Source organism: Tamandua tetradactyla, chromosome 13, assembly GCF_023851605.1.
Source record: "Tamandua tetradactyla isolate mTamTet1 chromosome 13, mTamTet1.pri, whole genome shotgun sequence".
NCBI lineage: Eukaryota > Metazoa > Chordata > Mammalia > Pilosa > Myrmecophagidae > Tamandua > Tamandua tetradactyla.
The window spans coordinates 59127458-59147577 of NC_135339.1; the positions used below are offsets into that span (position 1 = coordinate 59127458).

General features: G+C 45.4%; 1 protein-coding gene and 1 pseudogene across 11 annotated transcripts in view; both read left to right on the plus strand.

Moving 5' to 3' along the window:
- Positions 1-20120, plus strand: part of GOLGA7B (golgin A7 family member B) — a 58957-nt gene that overhangs the window by 16713 nt on the left and 22124 nt on the right. For 2 of the 11 annotated variants that reach the window (XM_077125688.1, XM_077125685.1), the window contains 2 exons: positions 13198-13388; positions 14351-14568. In XM_077125688.1, the coding sequence (XP_076981803.1) occupies positions 14557-14568 (12 nt within the window). In that variant the 5' untranslated portion in view covers positions 13198-13388; positions 14351-14556. The other 9 variants (XM_077125681.1, XM_077125683.1, XM_077125678.1 and 6 more) reach the window with 9 other exon arrangements.
- Positions 2987-3746, plus strand: LOC143654108 (eukaryotic translation initiation factor 3 subunit K pseudogene; annotated as a pseudogene).

The window sequence follows — 20120 nt, forward strand, 5'->3', positions numbered from 1 at the left end:
TAACAGAGGCCCAGCTTTAGTTGGGGTGGTCAGGGAGGGCCTCTCTGAGCAGGTGGCATTGAAGCTGCAGCCCAGCGGTGGGAAGGGCCTGCCAGGGAAGGATTCGCGGAAGTGGGTTCCCGGAAGAGGGGATGGAGTGTTGAAGGAAAAGAGCCTGGATCTCACGTGGCCTGCAGGCCAGGGGGAGGAAATGACACATTCTCAGCGCCGGACTTTTCCAAGAACTCGCTGTGTGGCCATGAGTGAGTGACTTGACGTAGGTAAGCCTCGGTCTTCTCTTCTGTGAAGTGGGGCTAGGGACCCTTCCTTTTAAGCGTGCTGGGGGACCTAAATGAGATTTATGTGCAACATTATGCCTATGACATACATGGCAAGGACTCCACGGAGGGAGCGATTCTTCTTATCACTACTGCCTCAAGGAAAAGCATCCTAACGCCTCGGCTCCCCCCCCCTTCCGTATCCCCCCTAAATAATACCCCCCACCCGCCCTCGCAAACGGAGGGTGTTCCTCATTCCACTGGTTCCTGCATTATTTCGGATAGTTCATCTCTGAACATCCTCCAGTTTCAGGGCATGAAATTGATTCCCAGACTGGACTGGTCAGATTTCACCCCTAAGCAGCCCAGGCCGTGGGTTCTGAGCTCCGCAAGCTCCCGGTGGGACGGGAGGGACTTCGGCCCCCATGCAGACTCCCAAGTGCCTTCAGCTCACTTGGATTCTCTCTTTGCATAATTTTTAATTGTCTTAATTATTCAGTGGGTGCAAATGAAATTTCTAGAATGTGCATGAAGTGTAAAGACTAAGAGCACAGAGAGCACGTGTGCCGTCGCTGCTCAGTTTCAGAGCGAGAACATCCATTCCCCTCGCAAGAGACCTGTGGGCCCCTCCTCTCCCTCACCCAGGACTAACCTTTTCCTTGAATTTTAGGCTTATTTATTTATTTTGCTTCTCCTTATAGTTTGCCACTTGTATTTTATATGCTCTAAGTAACATTATTTTAGGTTTTGTATGTTTTTGAACTTTATATAAAGGCAGCTACACTGCATGTGTCCTTCCGCCATTTGCTTTTCTGTTCAGCATGAGTTTTCTGAGACCCCGGCATACTGTTGCTGCTGTATGGCGTTACGTTGTAGAATCAATCATCATTTAATTGTTTATTTTCTAGTCCAGGGATTTTGGTTTATTTTGTTTCTTTTTTTCTTTTATAGACCGTGCTGTTAAGAACTTTTCTTTGAGTGCACGTATGAAATGGTATAAATCTAGGGGTGGAGTTGCTGGATTTGAGATGATGATAAGTTGTTTTCCAAAGTGTCTGTGTTTACTGAGACTCCTATCAACAGCATAGCAGTGTTTATGTTGTGCCACAGCTTCCTGATGCCTGCTTTGTGAGTCCTTTTTTAAATTTTTGCTGATCGGGTAGGTTGGATCTCATCATGTTCCCTTTGATTTTCTAGTGTATTCCCCAAGGTAAGGGCCCTAATCCTCTCCCCTCTTCAGATTTCCTTCCACTTTTCTTACCTGTGGCAGAGAAGCATACAACCTCCCTCTTTTTTCAACACTGGGCTTTTTCTCTCTCCTTTAGGATCCCATTCCTTACTTCCCTCCTTGTCATCTTCAGTGCCCTTCCCTTTATGAGTTCTTCCCCTCATCTCCACATAAATACTGATCCCATTGTCTCATGGCCATCCACAAATGAATAGGGTGGCAGGTAGCGTAGGTTGTGTACCCAATCTCTGGCTATTTTCAACCTCTTCTTCCTTGCTTCCCTCCCCTATAGAGTCTGTAATGCCAAATACTTTCCTGGCTTCCCTTGTACCCAGGAGCAGCCATGTGATCCAGTTCTGGCCAATGGGATATTAGAGACATTGCCAGGAGTCTTCTGAGAAGGATTTATCTCCCCCTTCCTTCCTGCAGTGGATGTAAATATATATAAAAACATGTTTGGTGCTATGGCAGCTGTCTTGGAACCTTGAGGCAATAAGTCTGAGAATGAGAAGCCAATGTTCTTAGGATGTTGTAGAAGGATGGAAAAAGTCTGGGTCTTGGGGATATTGTTGAGCCACTGGGCTAATCCTGGAGCTGCCACCCTCCGGACTTGTTGCTTTGTTAATTAGATGTCTTTATTGCCCAAACCATTTTCATTGAGTAATGTGTAATTTGCAGTCCCCCCAAACATCTGACTTCTTGTGGTGGACAATGATTGTTATTAACAATACAGTTATAAAAAAGTTCTTTCATGAACTAGAACACATGTACGAAACTATTACATACAGTGGTATAATGGAAAGGTGTACCTATTGCAAACTTTGGACTATAGTTAAAAGTAATATCTTAATTTTCTTTCATCAACAGTGACAAATGTACCATACCAATACAAGGGGTTAATAATGGGGGGATAAGAGAGTATGGGATGCTTTGGGTTTTCTTTTATATTTTTATTTTTTCTGGAGTAATGAAAATGTTCTAAAATTGATTGTGGTGATGAATGCACAACTATGTGATGATACTATGAGCCACTGATTGCACACTTTGGATGGATTGTATGGAGTGTGACTCTATCTCAATGAAATTGCATCAAAAAACACATCTGACTAAGAAGGGTCTCTTTGTGTTGATTAGTCTTTCTTGATTTTTTTCCTTTTTTTAGCTCATTAACTCCTTTTGCCCTCATGAAAATTTCACTCTCTAAAGATTCATTAATGCAATTCTTGCCCAATCTAGCTCCTCTAGACTTTCTATAATACTTGATACTGTTTGTCTACCCTCTGAAGGACTTTTATTTCCTGGGCTTCTGTGATGCTCTAGGGTGATGGCTCTGCATCCACCAACCCTCTCTTCCCCTCACACTGACTCCTTCTCACTACAAGTTACCATTTTCTGAATACCTTCTAAGAACCAGGAACTGCCCTTGACCCTTTTCAGAGGTCATATGATTTACTCTTTTTTTCTTTAAAATTTTTTATTAATTAAAAAAAATTAGGGCCCTTGAGGACGCTGCATGGGTTCTGACTTGGGTTCAATTGCTGGTGTGGGAAACGGCGGTAATCATGGCGATGTTTGAATAGATGAGAGCAAACATGGGCAAGTTGCTCAAGGGTATCGACAGGTACAATCCTGAGAATCTGGCCACTCTGGAGCGCTATGTAGAGACGCAGGCCAAGGAGAATGCTTATGATCTGGAAGCCAACCTAGCTGTCCTGAAGCTGTACCAGTTCAACCCAGTCTTCTTTCAGACCACGGTCACTGCCCAGATCCTGCTGAAGGCTCTCACCAACCTGTCTCACACTGACTTCACCCTGTGCAAATGCATGATCGACCAGGCCCATCAAGAAGAGCGACCTATCTGACAGATTCTGTACCTTGGAGACTTGCTGGAGACCTGCCATTTCCAAGCCTTCTGGCAAGCCTTGGATGAAAACATAGACCTGTTGGAAGGTATCACTGGCTTTGAAGACTCTGTCCGAAAATTTATTTGCCATGTTGTGGGCATCACCTATCAGCACATTGACCATTGGCTACTGGCCGAGATGCTTGGGGACCTGACAGCCAGCCAGCTAAAGGTGTGGATGAGCAAGTATGGCTGGAGTGCCGATGAATCAGGTCAGATCTTCATCTGCAGCCAGGAAGAGAGCATTAAGCCCAAGAACATCGTGGAGAAAATTGACTTTGACAGTGTGTCCAGCATCATGGCTTCCTCCCAGTAACCGTGCAGGCATTAAATAAAGATTTGTTGAAGGGTTCTTAAAAAAAAAAAAAAAAAATTACAAGAAACACAAACATTTCCAACACATACACTCAGCAATTCACAATATCATCACATAGTTGCATATTCATCATCATGATCATTTCCCAGAACATTAGCATCAATTCAGAAAAAGAAATAAAAAGACAACAGAAAAATATAACAAACAGAAAAAAAAATTTTGCAGGCCATACCCCTTACTGATCCCTTTCATTGATCACTAGCATTTCAAACTAAATCTATTTTAACATTTGTTCCCCCTATTATTTATTTTTTATTCTATATGTTCCTCTCATCTGTTGACAAGGTAGATAAAAGGAGCATGAGACACAAGGTTTTCACAATCACACAGTCACATTGTGAAAGCTTTATCATTATACAATCATCATCAAGAAACATGGCTACTGGAACACAGCTCTACATTTTCAGGCAGTTCCCTCCAGTCTCTCCATTACATCTTGGATAACAAGGTGATATCTACTTAATGCGTAAGAATAACCTCCAGGATAACCTCTCGACTCTGTTTGAAATCTCTCAGCCATTGACACTTTGTCTCATTTCACTCTTCCCCCTTTTGGTCGAGAAGGTTTTCTCAATCCCTTGATGCTGGGTCTCAGCACATTCTAGAGTTTTTCTCAATCCCTGGATGCTGAATCTCAGCTTATTCTGAGATTTCTGTCCCACGCTGCCAGGAAGATCCACACCCCTAGTAGTCATGTCCCATGTAGACAGGGGGAGGGTGCTGAGTCTGCTTGCTGCATTGGCTGGAGAGAGAGGCCACATCTGAGCAACAAAAGAGGTTCTCTTGGGGGTGACTCTTAGACTTAATTTTAAGTAGGCTTGACCTATCCCCTGTGGGGTTAAGTTTCATATGAACAAACCCCAAGACTGGGGGCTCAGCCTATAGCTTTGGTTGTCCACACTGCTTGTATATGATTTACTCTTTACAAAAATCCTGTGACTGAGGTGTTATTATTCCCACTTTACAGATGTGGAATCTAAGGTTCATAGAGGGTAAGTAATTTTCAAGGCCACCTAGTTAATGAGGGACACAGCTGGCATTTATACATACCCAGGTATCTTCAACATGAATTGTACTATCTTGCCCGAGGCTGAGTCAGTTTTTCTCATTTCTTTTTAGCCCTCTCCCAATGTCAAGGCACCAATTCTCATGTCATCAGCCAACACTTTTACAGAAGCCTGCCCCACTCTTTACCCCCACGATTGCACTATCTCCTTAGTCCTGAAAACTCACTGAAGCTTCTCCTACCTCCTTCCACATCACATGGATGGACTCCACCTTATCCTCTGCCTTTGTGGTTTCTGACCATGGCATCCCCCGGCCATGAGATGGCTGGAAATTCCTATATCCAGTTTGTTTATTTCTCCCTCTTTCATCTCGTATGTTCAGTCAGAAGCAGCAGACTTTGGTGAAAAGTTTTTTGAAATTGCTTCTTCACCCTCATGCCTATGCGCCCCCATCTGGTCTATCACAATGGCTTCCTTACTGCACTCCCTTTTTTGGTCCCTCCCCTTCGAATCCATCCCTCAGACTACTTGTGGATAAACCATTTCAACACATTGCTCTCCTATGCCCCCCTCACTATCTTGGCTCTCTCACGGGCTCCCATTACCTGTGCCACTCATTTCCTGGCTTTGCAAGCTCTTCTGGTATTATGGTTAGTGTTGTTTATCTATAGAATAGTTCCAATCAGCCATTAAGATCTGCTATTTCCGCAGATGCCTCCCCTTCCCTACCCTCCAGCAGGCCATCTTCCCCAGCCTGCTGGGCCTCCTCCCCTGAGCATCGGATACATCATCTCTCCCAACCTACCTCCAGCCTCCGGGCCAGGGCAAGGCTTCAGTCACCAGGCCACCGGGGTCGCTTCCTTCTCAACTTTCCCACAGTACCCACCACCTTTGTTGGTCACTCAAGTTCTTGCCAGTTGCTCACTCTGTCATGGTGGCTAAGCCTAGTTCCCATATTAAGACTGCACTGTCCTTTAAAACTGAAACCATACCCCTCCCCCTGCATGGGCACTCTATACTGGAGAACTGAATGGAGATGTCCCTTTCCCCATTAGTCATCCTACGCTGATGTAGACATGTTGATAGAGCATCTATGTTCTAGGCACTAACTAGGCACTAGGATGCAGCTGAGAAATCAAAGTTCCTGCCCTCAAGGGAGTTAGGGTTTAATATCGAAAACAGTATGATTATTCATAGGGCAACTACAGGGTGCTTATAGTAGGGGCACCTAAACAAGGCTAAAGAGGGGCCCTCTCCAAGAAAGTAAACTTGAAGTTGAGACCTAAATAGATTCAGCTAGGTGAAGAGGAGGGGAAAGTGTTCCAGGCAGAAGTGAGAAAGAGCACAGCCTACTTGGGAACTGAAAAAAAAAAAAAAAAAAGCTCAACATGGCTGGGGCCCACATGTATGGTGTGAGGGAAAGAACTGGAGAGAAGGCAAAGGTTGGGTGGGTGCACAGGGGTGAGATGGGCTGGGCCAAGGGAAACTAGGGGCCTTGATGAGGAGGGTGTGAAAATATTGTAGCCTTGAGGAGGAGGAGGTAAAACTTTTTAGACAAGGAAGCTGTAGGTATAGAGAAATACTGGGGAACCCAGAAGAAGGGAATAGAGGGTGTGGAGGGAGGGAATAATGCACTGACCGGTAGAACTCCGAAGGCTATGGAAGCATCCCAATCCCTGGAATCTGCCTTGTGACCTAGACAATGGTTAGGAACCCCAGAAGCTTTATAGGGGTTTACCAGGCAAAGCATGGTAAGATTCAAATCATAAGGGAGTGTCTACTGAGTTCTCTGGTTGGATGTGGGGCAATTTAAGAAAGGCTTCCTGGGACTGTTGGATTTTGAGATGCATCTGGGGGGTAGGAGCATTAATGCTGGGTGGGTGGACTCAGGACAGAGTTCTCTCCTTCCTGCCAGTGCCAGAGCCAAGCCCTGGACTCATGGCCTCTGGCTCTGGAGCCCCCCGTGGCCCATTTAGCCCTGGAGAAAATGCCTCTGCATCCCCTTTGCACAACAGGAGCTGTCCTTGAGAGAGTGGTGTTGGCAAAGTCCCTTCCTGGACATTCACTTCTTACCCAGCCTCTACTAACCTAAGCAAACAGATACTTTGTTTCCAAAGCAATTGGGCCAGCTTGTCCAAACATGCAAAGCCAGTAAGTGGGGTTTGAATGAAGGTCTTCCTTTGCTGTCCAGAATAATTTTGTGCTATCTACAAACCAAAAATTTCAGTTATATGCCTTCCCATAGAACAAATCAGATGCAAAATGATTGGTTCTAACCCTATCCCAAATAAACCTGGCTCTTTCCCTCACCTTTCCAGAGAATTATGCTGTTTGGAATTAGTTAATTAAGCAAATAGTTTTTGAGATGGACAGTTTCTAGGCACTTGGGATCTATCAGTGAACATAACCAAGATCGCTGCTCCAGCTTACAGTTTTACAGGCAAGTCAAACAATAGCTATAATAAGTAAATTATATAGTTTGCTAGGAAAGGTGATGAGTGCGATAGAAAAAGAAAAACAAGAAGGGAAACTAAACGGAGAAGTCAATTCCTCTCTCCCACAAGCTGACCTACCTAAGCAGTGGGAGAGAGACTGGGGAGAATAGAAGGAAAGGAAGGTAGGATAGAGCTTCCATTTTTCATTATAAGACTTTTGTCCTTAGTTGGAATTTTAAACTGATTACATGTATTACTTTGATAAAAATAAAAATTAAGCTAAAATAGTGATGTATCTATATTGAGACACGAGGGTGGCAGTGTGAACCAAATTTTCTTTGTCACTACAGAAACAGGACAAGGTTTCTAAACTTAATAAGTCAAGAAATAGAAGTGCAGGCATATCATTTGGTGATAAAGATAATATCAGAAGATTTAAAACGGAAACAGCTGAAAGAGTGAAAAGTCATTTCTTCTAAGGATAAAAAAATTTCTGAGGGTGATAAGGCATAGGGTAGGCATATTGTTTGGCTTGCCTGTAAAACTGTAAGCTGGAGCAGCGATCTTGGTTATGTTCACTGATAGATCCCAAGTGCCTAGAATAATGCCTGTCTCAAAAACCATTTGCTTAATTAATTAATTAAAGGGACTCTCGCCTTTTATTACAAGCCTTTCTGTATGTTTGGGTTTTTAAAACCATAATCATGTGCTACTGTGATGATTCAAAAGAAACATATTCTGCTGAGCCCACGGGGAGCCTTGGGGGCTTCTGCAAGGAATGAGGGCGGGGGATGGAAGAGCAGGCAAGTTCTGTCTCCCTCCTCCAAATCCATTCCCTTTTATTTGTTTTATATATCTGATTTAATGGAGGATTTTGTTTGAACAATGAGCTCTGCAGCTAAAATTAGTTTGAACTCCATGATCCCTTTTGGCATAATTAATGATGCTTTATAAGCACCTGCTACCCTTCGTGCTCATGCCCATTTACTTCTTCAAAGAGTTCCCATAATTTAGTCAGAAGCTTTGCTTTCTACCCTGCAGCAGACTCGGTTTGAAGCGATAGGTGACTTGGTTACCAGTTTGCCTGGTATGGAAGGGAAAACCTGCAGTCGCTGTGAGGACGGGGGCCCTCGGACATTCTGCCTGGCCTCCAGCGCAGTGGCCAGGGAAATCCTTTTGGCCAATAATCTCCTGATGTCATCCCAAATCTTCAATTTCTCTTGGGGCAGTTGTGAGTTCCACCTTGCCGTGCTTCTCACTCCATTTCATCTGAAAGAGAGAGAGAGGGAGGAAGGGAGGGAGGAGGAGAGAGAGAGCTCATGAATGAAAACTAAGAAAAGGAGGCAGCTCCCCCACTGCAGGCTCCATTAGCTTAGTCACCTTCTAGTGACTCCACTTCCAGACATGTGGCATGGTCTGCCTGCTCCGGTGCTATTCTCAGGTCAGGTCCCCTCCATTCACGTTTTTGGGCCTTTGAAGATATCCTGGTGTCGGCCTAGCAGCTTCTTGTTTGAGTCAGAGGTTCTGATTTCCAGTCACCTTTCATTTCTTCCTGTCTTTGTACAGTGTATTGCTCAATCCCCAGTGTCTGGGGAACTGACACTTTCCGTTGAAGGCCAAGCTCACATGTCATGTGTTTGTAAAACCTTTCCTGGAACCCAGCTATCCCCGCCTTAGCAATAACCACAGAGCCTGGTCATCACTTGATTGTATTTTGGCATTATGCGGGCCTGGAAACATCCAACAGTCACCGTTCTGTCTGGCATACAGTGGGTGTTCAATAATTGCTCACTGAGTTCCGTGGCACATGTTTGCTGACATCTTCTCCAAGCTTCATGAAATCCTCCCAGGCCTGGGAGAAACGTCAGTGGCATTTCCACAAACCTTGTTCTGTTTTCCTCTTGAAAGATCAGATTTGAAAGACTCAGGAAGTACCTATACAAGAATAAAAGTAGCTTTTATTCTTGGATGGGTCCTATTTCAGGGGGAGAATTACTACTTCCTTTTTACAGGTCAGAGAATTGAGGCTCAGGAAGATTGGAATTTGCTTCTGATCACATGGTAAGTACCAGAGCCAGGGGACCACGTCCAAGTCATCTGACTCCAAGGACTCGGTTTCCTACTGCGCACAGCCTAGTAGTCTCCACAGTCCTGGGAGGTGATGCCATTTAGAGCTTTCCAGACCACAGTTTCCCCTCTCAAGTATTCAGGCAATTGTTTTCCTCCCAGGCCCAAGTTCCAAAAATCTCCCTGTCACCCTTGTTTTTTCTCTATTTCCTTGAGGTTTGTTAGTTTTTCCCGGTCTTTGCAGGACTTTACTTTTCTCTTATCTCTTTCCAGAATCATGATTTCCAAATCTTTCCAAAAGCTTTTTTTTTTCTGACTATAGTCCCATTTTTGGAGACGTCCCAGTGCAACTGCAGATTGGCAGATGATAATAGTGAATTAGTTAGTGGTTCTTCTTTGATGTCATTTTGTGGGTGAACTCATTAGTTTATGTCAAAAACATCAAAGAACTAAGCTCTTGCATAGGACTGGGTTGTCCCAAGGCAGCTGGATAATAATGATTAGTTGGATTTAATCTCAAAGTCTTCTCTGCCTCAAGAGTTAAAGTTGACGTGATTGGAGTATGAGAACATCCCATCCTGTAATACTCCACCACAGCCTTGAGTCAGCACAGTGAGAAAGCCCTTCCACTCTGAGTGTGGATCTCTCTCTGTGGCCTCCACTTTGATGCCTCTAGGCCTTGAGGTCTGTCAAGATTTTTAAAACATCCCTGGAGGCAATGTAGTGATAAAAGAATGAGGCTATTTGAAGTCCCTCTCCCATCAGAGCAGCTGGACATTAAAAGGTATCATTCATCCTTTTGTGGATGATCTCAAAGCTTTATAGAATTCAAGTTCTGTGATATCATTGGGAAGGAAAACTGTCGGGGCTACACAGAAAAGTGCCAGCACCATGTTTGCACTTAGCAGGCTCTGTGTATACTGGTTGAATGAATTTGTTGAGAAAGGTCATGATCTATGAATGGTCTCTGGCTAGCTGCAAGTGGAGCAGGGAGTAGCACTCAGGTCTTTGCTTCTACTACAACATCTCCTAACCTACTTACATCTCAGGCCACTTACGCTGCTTCGTTTGCTGTTACTATGGTAGAAAATTGTCCGTGCTCCACTCCGAGGCTAACATCTTTATGTTTTACTTGGATCACATTCCTGCTTACCTATTACAGACTTTGCGCCTGCAATTAACCCTCTTTTTCCTGACGTACCATTCCCTTCTCTATTAAATTATTCCTATCGGCATATGAACAAACGCCAATATCTCCCATCTTCAAAGACCCCCTTTTGCTCTCACTGCCCTCTCAAGCCCTCTACTCTTTCTCCCCTTTACAGAAAAATGCCTTAAAAGAGTTGTCTACTTTTCACTCCTCCCATTCTAAGGCTCAAACCACTTTAATCAGGATCTCATCCCCACACTGCTCTAAAACAGGTCTTATCAAGGTCACCAGTGACCTTCTTGCTGCCAAGTCCGATGATTATTTTTCAGACCTCATCTTACTCTACCTGTGAGTAGTGTTCCACCAAGCTGGTGATGCTTTCTTCTTTGAAACACTTTCTCTACTTGACTCCAAAACACCACTCTCTCTTGGGTCTCTCTCTCTCTTTCACGGACTACTCTTCTCAGTCTCTTTTTGTATGCCCAATCTGTAAGAGATGAAGTGTCTGGGCTCAGTCCCTGCACAACTTTTCTGTACCTACTCCCTAGAAGATCTCATCTAGTCCCTTGGTTTTAAATTCCATTCATGTCCTGATGACTTCTGTAGTTATATTTCCAACCCCCTCCTCTCACCTGAACCCCATTGCCCATACTATTTAGATATATAATATGTACATACGACTTTGAAGCAAAACTAACAAACTACAACCCAAACTCCATAGTCCCAGACCTGCTCAGTCCTCAGTACCCCTCCTCAACAAACATCAGCTTCATACTTTCAGTGGCTCAGGCCTCAAAACCTGGAATCATCTTTGATTCTCTTCTTTCATACCACACTTACAATCTCTCAGCAGATCCTGGCATTCTTACCTTCAAATTATATCTAAAATCTGGCCACTTCTTCCCCTCGTCTACCATGTTGACTAAGCCACTGCCAATCTCTTGCCTGGAACACTCTGGCAGCCTTCTCAGTGATGTTTCTGCTTTTCTCCTTGTCTCTCTCCCCACTATACCCCCCACCCCAGTAGCCAAGAGTAATGTTTTAAAAAAATCTGCAATGAGATGGTGTCACGTGCCTACTCTGAGCCTTCTAAGGTTTGCCATCTCATTTTCTGAATAGAATCCAAAGGGCCCTTCCCTACCAGACATTCCTCTCTGATCTCAGCTCCCATCTCTCCGTCCCTTATTCACTTCAATCTGGTTACACTCTTCTCCCTGCTATTCTTTGAAAGTATCGAGCCCACTTGGGCCTCAGAGCCCTTATACTTTCTGTCCTCTCTGCATGGCTACTCTTTTCCCAGGTAGCTGCATGTCTAGTTCTTTCACTTCCTTTAGGTCTCTGCCCAAATTGCACATTATCAAAAAACCTTTCCTTGACTATTCTTTCAAAAACAACTTCCCCTCTGTCGTGATCTTCTTAGCATGCTTCGCTTTTCTTCTTAATAATCATAACTTGGCATATTTTATGTTTATCTATTTATCTGCTATTGGTTTTTGCCCCCATTGATGTGTAAGTTCCATAAGAACAGAGTCTGTGTGTTTTGGTCATCACCGCATCTCAAGCTTCGAGAAGAGTGCCTGGCACATAGTAGGTGCTTAAAAATACGTGTTGAATGTATTTGTTTATTGCCTCTAAAACACATTGATAGTAATTACCCCTCAGAATTTCCTTTCAGAGCTTTTAATTTTTAATAGCTAATGTTTATTAAACATTATGTAACCGTTTGTCTGCTACACACTTTGCATATATTATGTATGCATCATCCGCGTTCCCGTCATCAGATGAAGACTGTGATTTCCAGACAGTTATCTAATTAATATGATCCAAATCAAGCTGGAGGAGCTGTGAGAAGCATACATGGAGAGGCTCAGATGATGGGCTCATCTATTACCCAGTGAATATCATGGAATTCACAGGTATTTTTGGTTTGTTCTGGCTGCTAAATCATTTGCTGAACTGTAAGGTAGACTGAAACATTTGCCTTTAACTTCTTTGGCATTGCACTTCTCTCTGGGTCTCAATCTGCTCATCTGTGAAACAGGCAGTTGGAGAGGCGGTTACTGTTCTGTGAGTTTATGATCTATGAAATGTTGGAGGGAGGAAATGCAGTTAGGAGGGTCAAACACACAGGCTCTGGAGCCTGGCTGCCTGGGTTTGACTCATTTCTCATAAGCCAAGTAACCTTAGGCAACTTACTCAGTTTTCCTATTTGTACAGTGAGAATAATAAAAGGACAATAATAGCATTTGACTCAAAGAATAATGATAAGGATACATAAGATAATACATGCAAAGTGTGCAGCAGACAATCTGGTACACAGTGTTTAATAAGCATTAGCTATTAAAAATTAAAAGTTCTGGAAGGAAATTCTGAGGGGTAATTACTATTAATGTGTTTCAGGGGCAATAAACAACCTTAGAATATTAGATGATATGGAATTTTTTCAGGTGTGATGATATTGTGGTTGGATAGGAGAATGCCCTTATTTTTAGGAAATGCAAAGCAAAGTATTTAAGGATAAAGCTTCATAAAGCTTGTCACATACTTTCTAATAATGTAATATTAATATATTTCTCTTTCCATCCATCTATAGATAAAACAAATAATGGGAAAAGTCAACCATTGTTGAGTCTAAGTGAACAATATAAGGGTGTTTATTGTACTATCCTTTCAACTTTTCTGCATATTTGAAATTTTTCAAATTAAAAGTTTGAAGGAATAGAAGGAAGGACCCTGGAAATAATCTAGTGGTGTCTAACTCTCATATTTTACAGAAGAGGACTGCAAATCCCAGAATGTAAGACCTTCACCCAACTCATACAGCTGGAGAAGGCTGAGCCAGAACCCAGGTCTCCTGACCACCCAGCTCTCCCTTTGTGCGGGTTGCTACCGTTGACCGCCAGGCAGCAGTGAGCTGCAGAGGAACACCTTCAGCTCCCTGGGAGGAGACCTAGAGCTATTGTGGGTGTGTAAAAACAGCACCTGGGTTGGCATTTCCCCTTTGTTTATTAAGTGAATAGCTAGGGCATCTGGTTGGAAGGTATGGCATTGAAAATGTGAAGGAAACAGTGTCCTTAGGTCACTGACAACCAGGGCTAGGCCTGCCAGCCTTGCAGAGTGGGCATACCCACCCCTTTGACACCATCTGTTTGTAGTTTTGAGTGGTGGTGTTGGCGTGTGTGTATAAACTCTGGGATTTCAAAGGGCAGAGAGAAGAGTAAGGGGTGGGGGCCAGGGCCAGGAGGAGCAGCAAGGAGATAGTGGCTTCAATTCTGGAGTTTCCGAAAGTAAGGACCCCAGAGTATCACTGGGGATGACATGAGGGTGCATATTTGAAGAAAGGAAATTGTTCTCTGCGATCCGTAGCATACTTCTCTAGAGCATGGGGTTCAAGACAGGGAACAGGAGAGACGGGCAGAGGAAGGAAGGTCCATGGAAGCCTGGTAGTGGTGGTGAGTGGTTCAGAGAGGAAACGGGAAAGAAGGGGAAAAAATACAGAAGTGGAAGACCCGGGTAGGGTGGGGAAGGGGGAAGGGGATGGGGGTGGGGTAGTTTGGAAAGGTAAACATGTCGCACCTGCGGACCTGTGCACAGGTCGGGGACCCCTCAGACCCCGCAAGCTCCAGTGTCTTGCTCCAGAACTGTCCTGCCTCTCTGCTCTCAGCCGAGAAGTCCCTGGAGGCCGCGGGAGCGAGCGCAGAGCTCCTGGCGCTCCACGAAGGGGGAAGGGCAGGCGGGAGAGGCGGGGCCTCCGGGCGGGGCGGGAGCGGAGCCTCTGGCCGCGGGCGGGGCTCCTCTCCGGCGGGCGCCGGAGTCTGGGGGCCTCGGCCCTACCCCTGCCCGCCCGCGGAGGCGCCTGGCCCCTCCTCCCCCGCCGTCCCCACTCCCGCCGCCGCTGTCAAAGAGAAACCGGGCCGTTGCTTGCAGGAGCCGGGGCAGCTGGCGATCCGGCGGGGAAGAGCCTCGGGCGCGGCCTCGTCTCCCCGGCCCAGCGCCCGCATCAGCACCGCGGACAGCGCCTCGACCCCCAACTCGCCGCCGCCAGCCCACCTACGCCCCGGGTCAGCACCGCGGACAGCGACCCACCTCCCGGCCCCGCCGCAGGCTCGGAGCGGACCGCGAGTCCCCGGAACATGGCCACCGAGGTAGGGGGCGAGCACCCGGCCCGCAGGCAGTGCCCGCATGCCGCGGGAACAAATCTCTCCTGGGGGACACTGGGCGGGGGAGGAAGGCGGGATGAGGGTGGGGGTTTCCCAGTCGGGTCCTGAAAGAGGGCGTAGGGTGTGTGTGTGTGTGTGTGTGTGTGAAGTGGCAGGGTAGAAGAGGGTGTCCCTCCCGTCCCCACTTTCCCGAAGGCCTGAAGCTGCCCGCGCCACTTGTTGGCAGTAATGCGGGTTTCTCCAGGGCTCCAGGCTGGGGTTTCCCCTTCCCTGGACTGCAAGTCCTGAAACGGCTTTCTCAGAGGTTTAGGGACATGTATAATCTGTGTAAGGAGAGGGAAGGCGGACCGGCTGCTGTTGCTATGCAGTGTATCCAGCTTTGGAACCCAAAAGCTTGGCTAAGGGATTTGGCTAAGGGATGACAGACGTGCCTCTATATCCCATTTCCTTCTGGGGAGGGAGGGGACAAAGACATCCTCCGGCCAAAACCCCACAGGGTTGGTTTTACTGAATGAGCTGCACCGACACACTTTTGCACATCCCCCTTCCTTGCTTTTTCACCCCATTCAAATCTCCTGTCCCAGGGGCTCCACATCTCTCCTCTCTGATGGGAGGTGCTGCCTTCTTCAGGGTGTGCCTATAGGCGTGCCACCTTCAAGGGACTTGAAGGCTGAACCAAAAAAACTGTTAGCTGAGAACAGAGCCTTGGCGCAATGCTTAGAGATCAGGAATCACCCCCTCAACCCGTAGGGGTAGTCTGGTCAATGCCATTGCCTAATTTTTTGAGGAAGATGGCAACTCTTTAGGTATTCATTTTATAAGTGGTAAAAGTAACACAGAGAAGGGGAGACCTATTTAAGGTACACACAACATATCAGTAGCAGAGCTGAAAGTTTCTTTCTTTTAATTTCTGAAATGGAACCCTGGACACTAGGTTCTCCCTAGTTCTGATGTTGACTTCCTGTGTGGCCTCCCTGCTTTTCCCACCAGCTGGAAGGCAAGACAGGGAGAGAGCAGGAGCTTTTGAATGACTTTGTGCAGTGCCTCTGGGTATCCTGGTGATCAGCGCGACATCAATACCAAGTATTATGATTATTATTCTGCTGTCATTGCCACCATAGAACAAGGTGCAGTTGCGTGACACCACTCAGCTTCCTGAGAGGCACAGGGTCAGCTAGGAGGAGAGCTTGTCCCCAGGGCCCTGTGAGTGGGCAGGTCCTGAGCAGACACGTGGAGCTCGGTCTCTAGGGTGGAGAAATGTGGAGGGCCCAGAAAGTGTCAAAGATACTGAGAATACCAGAAGAACCAAGGCAGAAGTGAGCAAGGAGCTAGTCATCTTCCAGACAGACTTGCCAGACTGTAGCAGAGGGAGCTGGCGTTGGACAGGAAGGTGAAATTTCAGCCACATGGGCATGGTTGGGGCAGCAGTGTGGGCAGATAAAGCCACTACCTCTGTGGTGTGATCTGACAGATTCCAAGAGGCCTATGTGTCCCAGCATATTTCCCTCTCAGTTTGCTGTGGTCCACAGATTCCATCCATCAGGCTCACATCTTCGGGCTGAGACACTGTTTCCAGAAGGCTGCTGTTAGGCATGAATGACTCCCCTGGGAGAGGCTCTGCTCATAACGCCTCTGTTAATGCAGCACTTTGCTGTGTATAAAGCACTATCACATGGGTGAGCGCCTCTGCACCTCACAGCAACCCTGTGAAGTGGGTAAGGGTGGTGTTATTATCTCTAATTAACAGATGAGACAACCACAGCTCTGAAGCTTGCCTGATCCCTGTGAAGGAGCCAAGGAAGACATCATTATCCCATTTTACAGATGATGCAACTGGAGACCAGGGACCTATTCCAGAGAATATGGCTAAAAAGTGGGAGGGTCAGGACTAGAGCTTGAGTCTTCTGCTTCCCTGGCCTGTGTTTTTCTACTGTGCCCAGGGTTAGTGTACCCAATTAGCCAGTTGTGTTGCCTAATAGAGGTAGGGGTCTTAACAAGGGGCTTTGATGCAGGGAGGAATGCAAAGGAGGTCAGGAAGGGCTGGCGTGTGGCCTCTTGGGCCCCTTTTACGAGTCTGGCTGAGTCAGCTTGAGGGTAGAGGGACAGAGAAATATCCAGAAGGGATGGGAGCCCAATTATGAGTGCAATTTGCAATATTGCCTTGGGTGGACCCTGATAGCAATACTGAGGAAGCCTTAGCTTGCCAAGGCACAGGATGTGCACACTATCAGGGCTATGGGGTGAGTCATTCTCCCCAGACTTTTTTGACTGTTAGGATTGGGGTAGAATTACCAGGAAAAACCTACTGAGGGAAGCAAAGCCTCATTCCAAGTTCCCGTGGCCATTTCCTTAGGATTCTGAATGGAAAGACCTAAGCAGAAGGTGTTCTGAGAGGAGCAGAAGTGGTGGTCGGGTGGGGGTGGGGGGCGAGCTGGAGGAAGGGAGAAAGGGAAGATATCCCTGGGATAGAGGGAGACGTGGAAACTGGATCTTTTCTGCTCCCTAATTTCTATTTAGGAGTTAGCATTTGGGACAGGGTGTATATGAAGAAGTCACAGGAGGGATGAAGCCTCCTGACCTCATTTGGAAGGTTGTAATGAGCCCATTTCCTGAGCGACAAACCTCTGATTATGTGTCACTGGGCTTAGGGTCATTCCTGGGACAGTCCCAATGGCCAGGAGCAACTGGGATATGCCTGGCTGGAAGGGCTTCTCTAAGTGTAGAGTTTGGCCCCTAAGAGATTGTTAAATGCACCCAAGCAGCATTACTAAAGCTAAGCATTCAGAGACTTAGTCCCCCAGGCATGGAAATAACCAGCAGACAGTGCACTGGGCTTGGGACCTGGTTAATCTGAAAAGAAGGAAGCCCCATGCCGGTTTTCCACCTTGAAGCCTGCTCTGGTTGCTTGTGACTCATGATCTTCACTGCTCCTCCACACCCTAGCCAGGGAATCCTGGTTTGTCAGCTCAATCACCTGATTCTTGAGCGGAGGCTCAAATGCACCCCATGGGGAGTGGATGGTTTTTAAAGAGGATGGAGTTGCAACTCAAATGGGACCTGCTGTTTGTCTTGGCAGACTGGCCTGGGAATGCTCATTTGCACTCTGCTGCTTGCTCCATCCCACCCCTGCCAGGTTGACTGTGGGGTGTAAGGCCCTTAATGTGTAACCCACAACATATCCATTCCCTAGGCAGCCTTCTCCAAGTCACACTGCAACTGGAAAATTGGTGCCAGCAAATGTTCCCATTGATTCTCTCTTTCTTCCTCATGAACTGCCTCTTAGTTATGTCTTTACTCAGCTGCCAACAGGCACAGGGGAGGGTGATGGGAGAGAGGGGCAGGGTTGAGGAGGGTGAGGATAAGCCCAGGTATCTGGGTCAGTTAAAAACTCCCTGGGGAGATGCTTGGGGGGGGGGGGCAGAGGGTGGGGATAGGGGAGTCACAGAAGCTGCAGCTTTAGAGAGGTGTGTACATGTTCTGAGATCCTCTTGTAGGGTTTCAGAGCCATCACAGATCTCTGCCAAAATCCCCCATTGGCTTCCTGAAAGCTAGATAGGTGGCAGGTGGCCTGGAGCCTACGTCTAGCTCTGGTGCAAGGGTCCCTGTCTTATCCCTAGGGCCTAAACCAAAAGTTGTAGGACTTAATCTGGTCCAAAAGTGTCTCATTTGATCTGCTTAGTGCTTATAAATCTTTAAAGTTTTTTGGAAACATTTAAAAACCAGGATATTTCACATTAAGAAAATATGGATTATATGACTTCTCTCAAAAAACCAGAAGTGTTGGCAACAGGGGCCCACATTCTCACATGGCAGTGATCAGCTGCCTTCTCAAGACAGGGTATGAGTTCTCTAATTTGCAATAGTCTCCACATGGCCCACTTACATGCTTTGCCCCTGAAAACATTTGAATCTATTATCCCTGATAAGACCTCTAGAATGTCAGAAGTGGAAGGGGCTTTAGAAATTATCCAGTTCTAATGTCTCAATTTCCAGTTGAGGAAATGGAAGCCCAGAGAAGTGAATAAATTTTTCCAGGGTCATGGAACCAGGACTAGCATGCAGGTTTCCTGCCTCCAGGTCTTTGGGCTATCTTTTCTTTTTTTTTGAGCATATTAGGCATTTTATTTTGGAATGTTTATTTTGCATATTAGTTTAACAGAAAGAATTCCAAACTCTGCCACCAATCCCTTCTTTGTGTCATTTACATCTAGGCACTGAAAACAATTACAATACCTGGATACATCCAGCGATCATGAGCAGTAAGTTTTATATAGAAACTGAGAGTTGCAAAAGTTTAAAGCAGTTAGATTAACACATCTTTGAATTGTCTTAAGTTAAATAATTATGTTAAGAATAAATAGTTGCTAAATTCATCAGTCAAAATCCACTCATAATTTCAGTTACAGAAAGATCATATGAACAAGTTTATTTGCTACTTTAACTAACTTAAAGCAACCCATCTATTATCAAAATCAATCCAGAAAAGAACAAAAAAGACACATTCTTTATATAAAATCACACGAACCCTAACACTTGTTTGAAAGAGATGGATTTTCATTATTTCTCTGAAATTCTTTTCATTCAATTTTTTTCTTTAAAAAAAATTTTTAATTGATATATATTATGTATTCACATGCCATGTAATTATCCAAAGCATTCAATGAATGGTCCGCAGTATCATCATATAGCTGTGCATTTATCATCACAATCGACTTTTTTTTCTTTTTTGTGAAACATAACATATATACAAAAAAGAAAAAAATTTCAAAGCACATCACAGCAAATAGTTGTAGAACAGATTTTAGAGTTTAATATTGGGTTGCAATTCCACAATTTTAGGTTTTTACTTCTAGCTACTCTAATATACTGGAGACTAAAAGAATTATCAATATAATGATTCAGCAACCACGCTTGTTTGTTAAACCCTACCTCTTCTTGTTTAACTTTATCATCACCTTTGATCTTTCTCCCACTCTTTAGGGGTTTTAGGGCTATGCCCATTCTAACTTTTTCATGTTGGAAGGGACTGTAGATAAAATAGGTAGGGGGATGGAACCAGCTGATGTTCTGGGAGGGCTGCCTCAGCATTTCAGGACTTATTTGGTCCAGGGACTCATCTGGAGGTTGTAGGTTTCTGGGAAGTTAACTTAGTACATGGGAACTTTGTAGAATCTTGTGTAATGTCCTAAGTGTTCTTTAGGATTGACTGGAGTGGTTTTGGTTGGGGTTTGGCAAGCCATGACAAGTAGCAATGTCTAACTGAAGCACTCGTAAGAGTGACCTCCAGAGTAGCCTCTTGGCTCTATTTGAACTCTCTCAGCCACTGATACCTTATTTGTTACACTTCTTTCCCCCCTTTTGGTCAGGATGTTCTTTTTCTTTTGAAAACACAAAATTATGCAGCCTTAATCAGACAGAGCAGATTCATTAAAGAATAATTTATTTCTATTACGAAGGATTTTTTATTTCTCAAAATTATCATAGAATCCTAGATGTCAAGCGGGACTTCCTTTATTAAATCCCTCAGAGGAATTGAA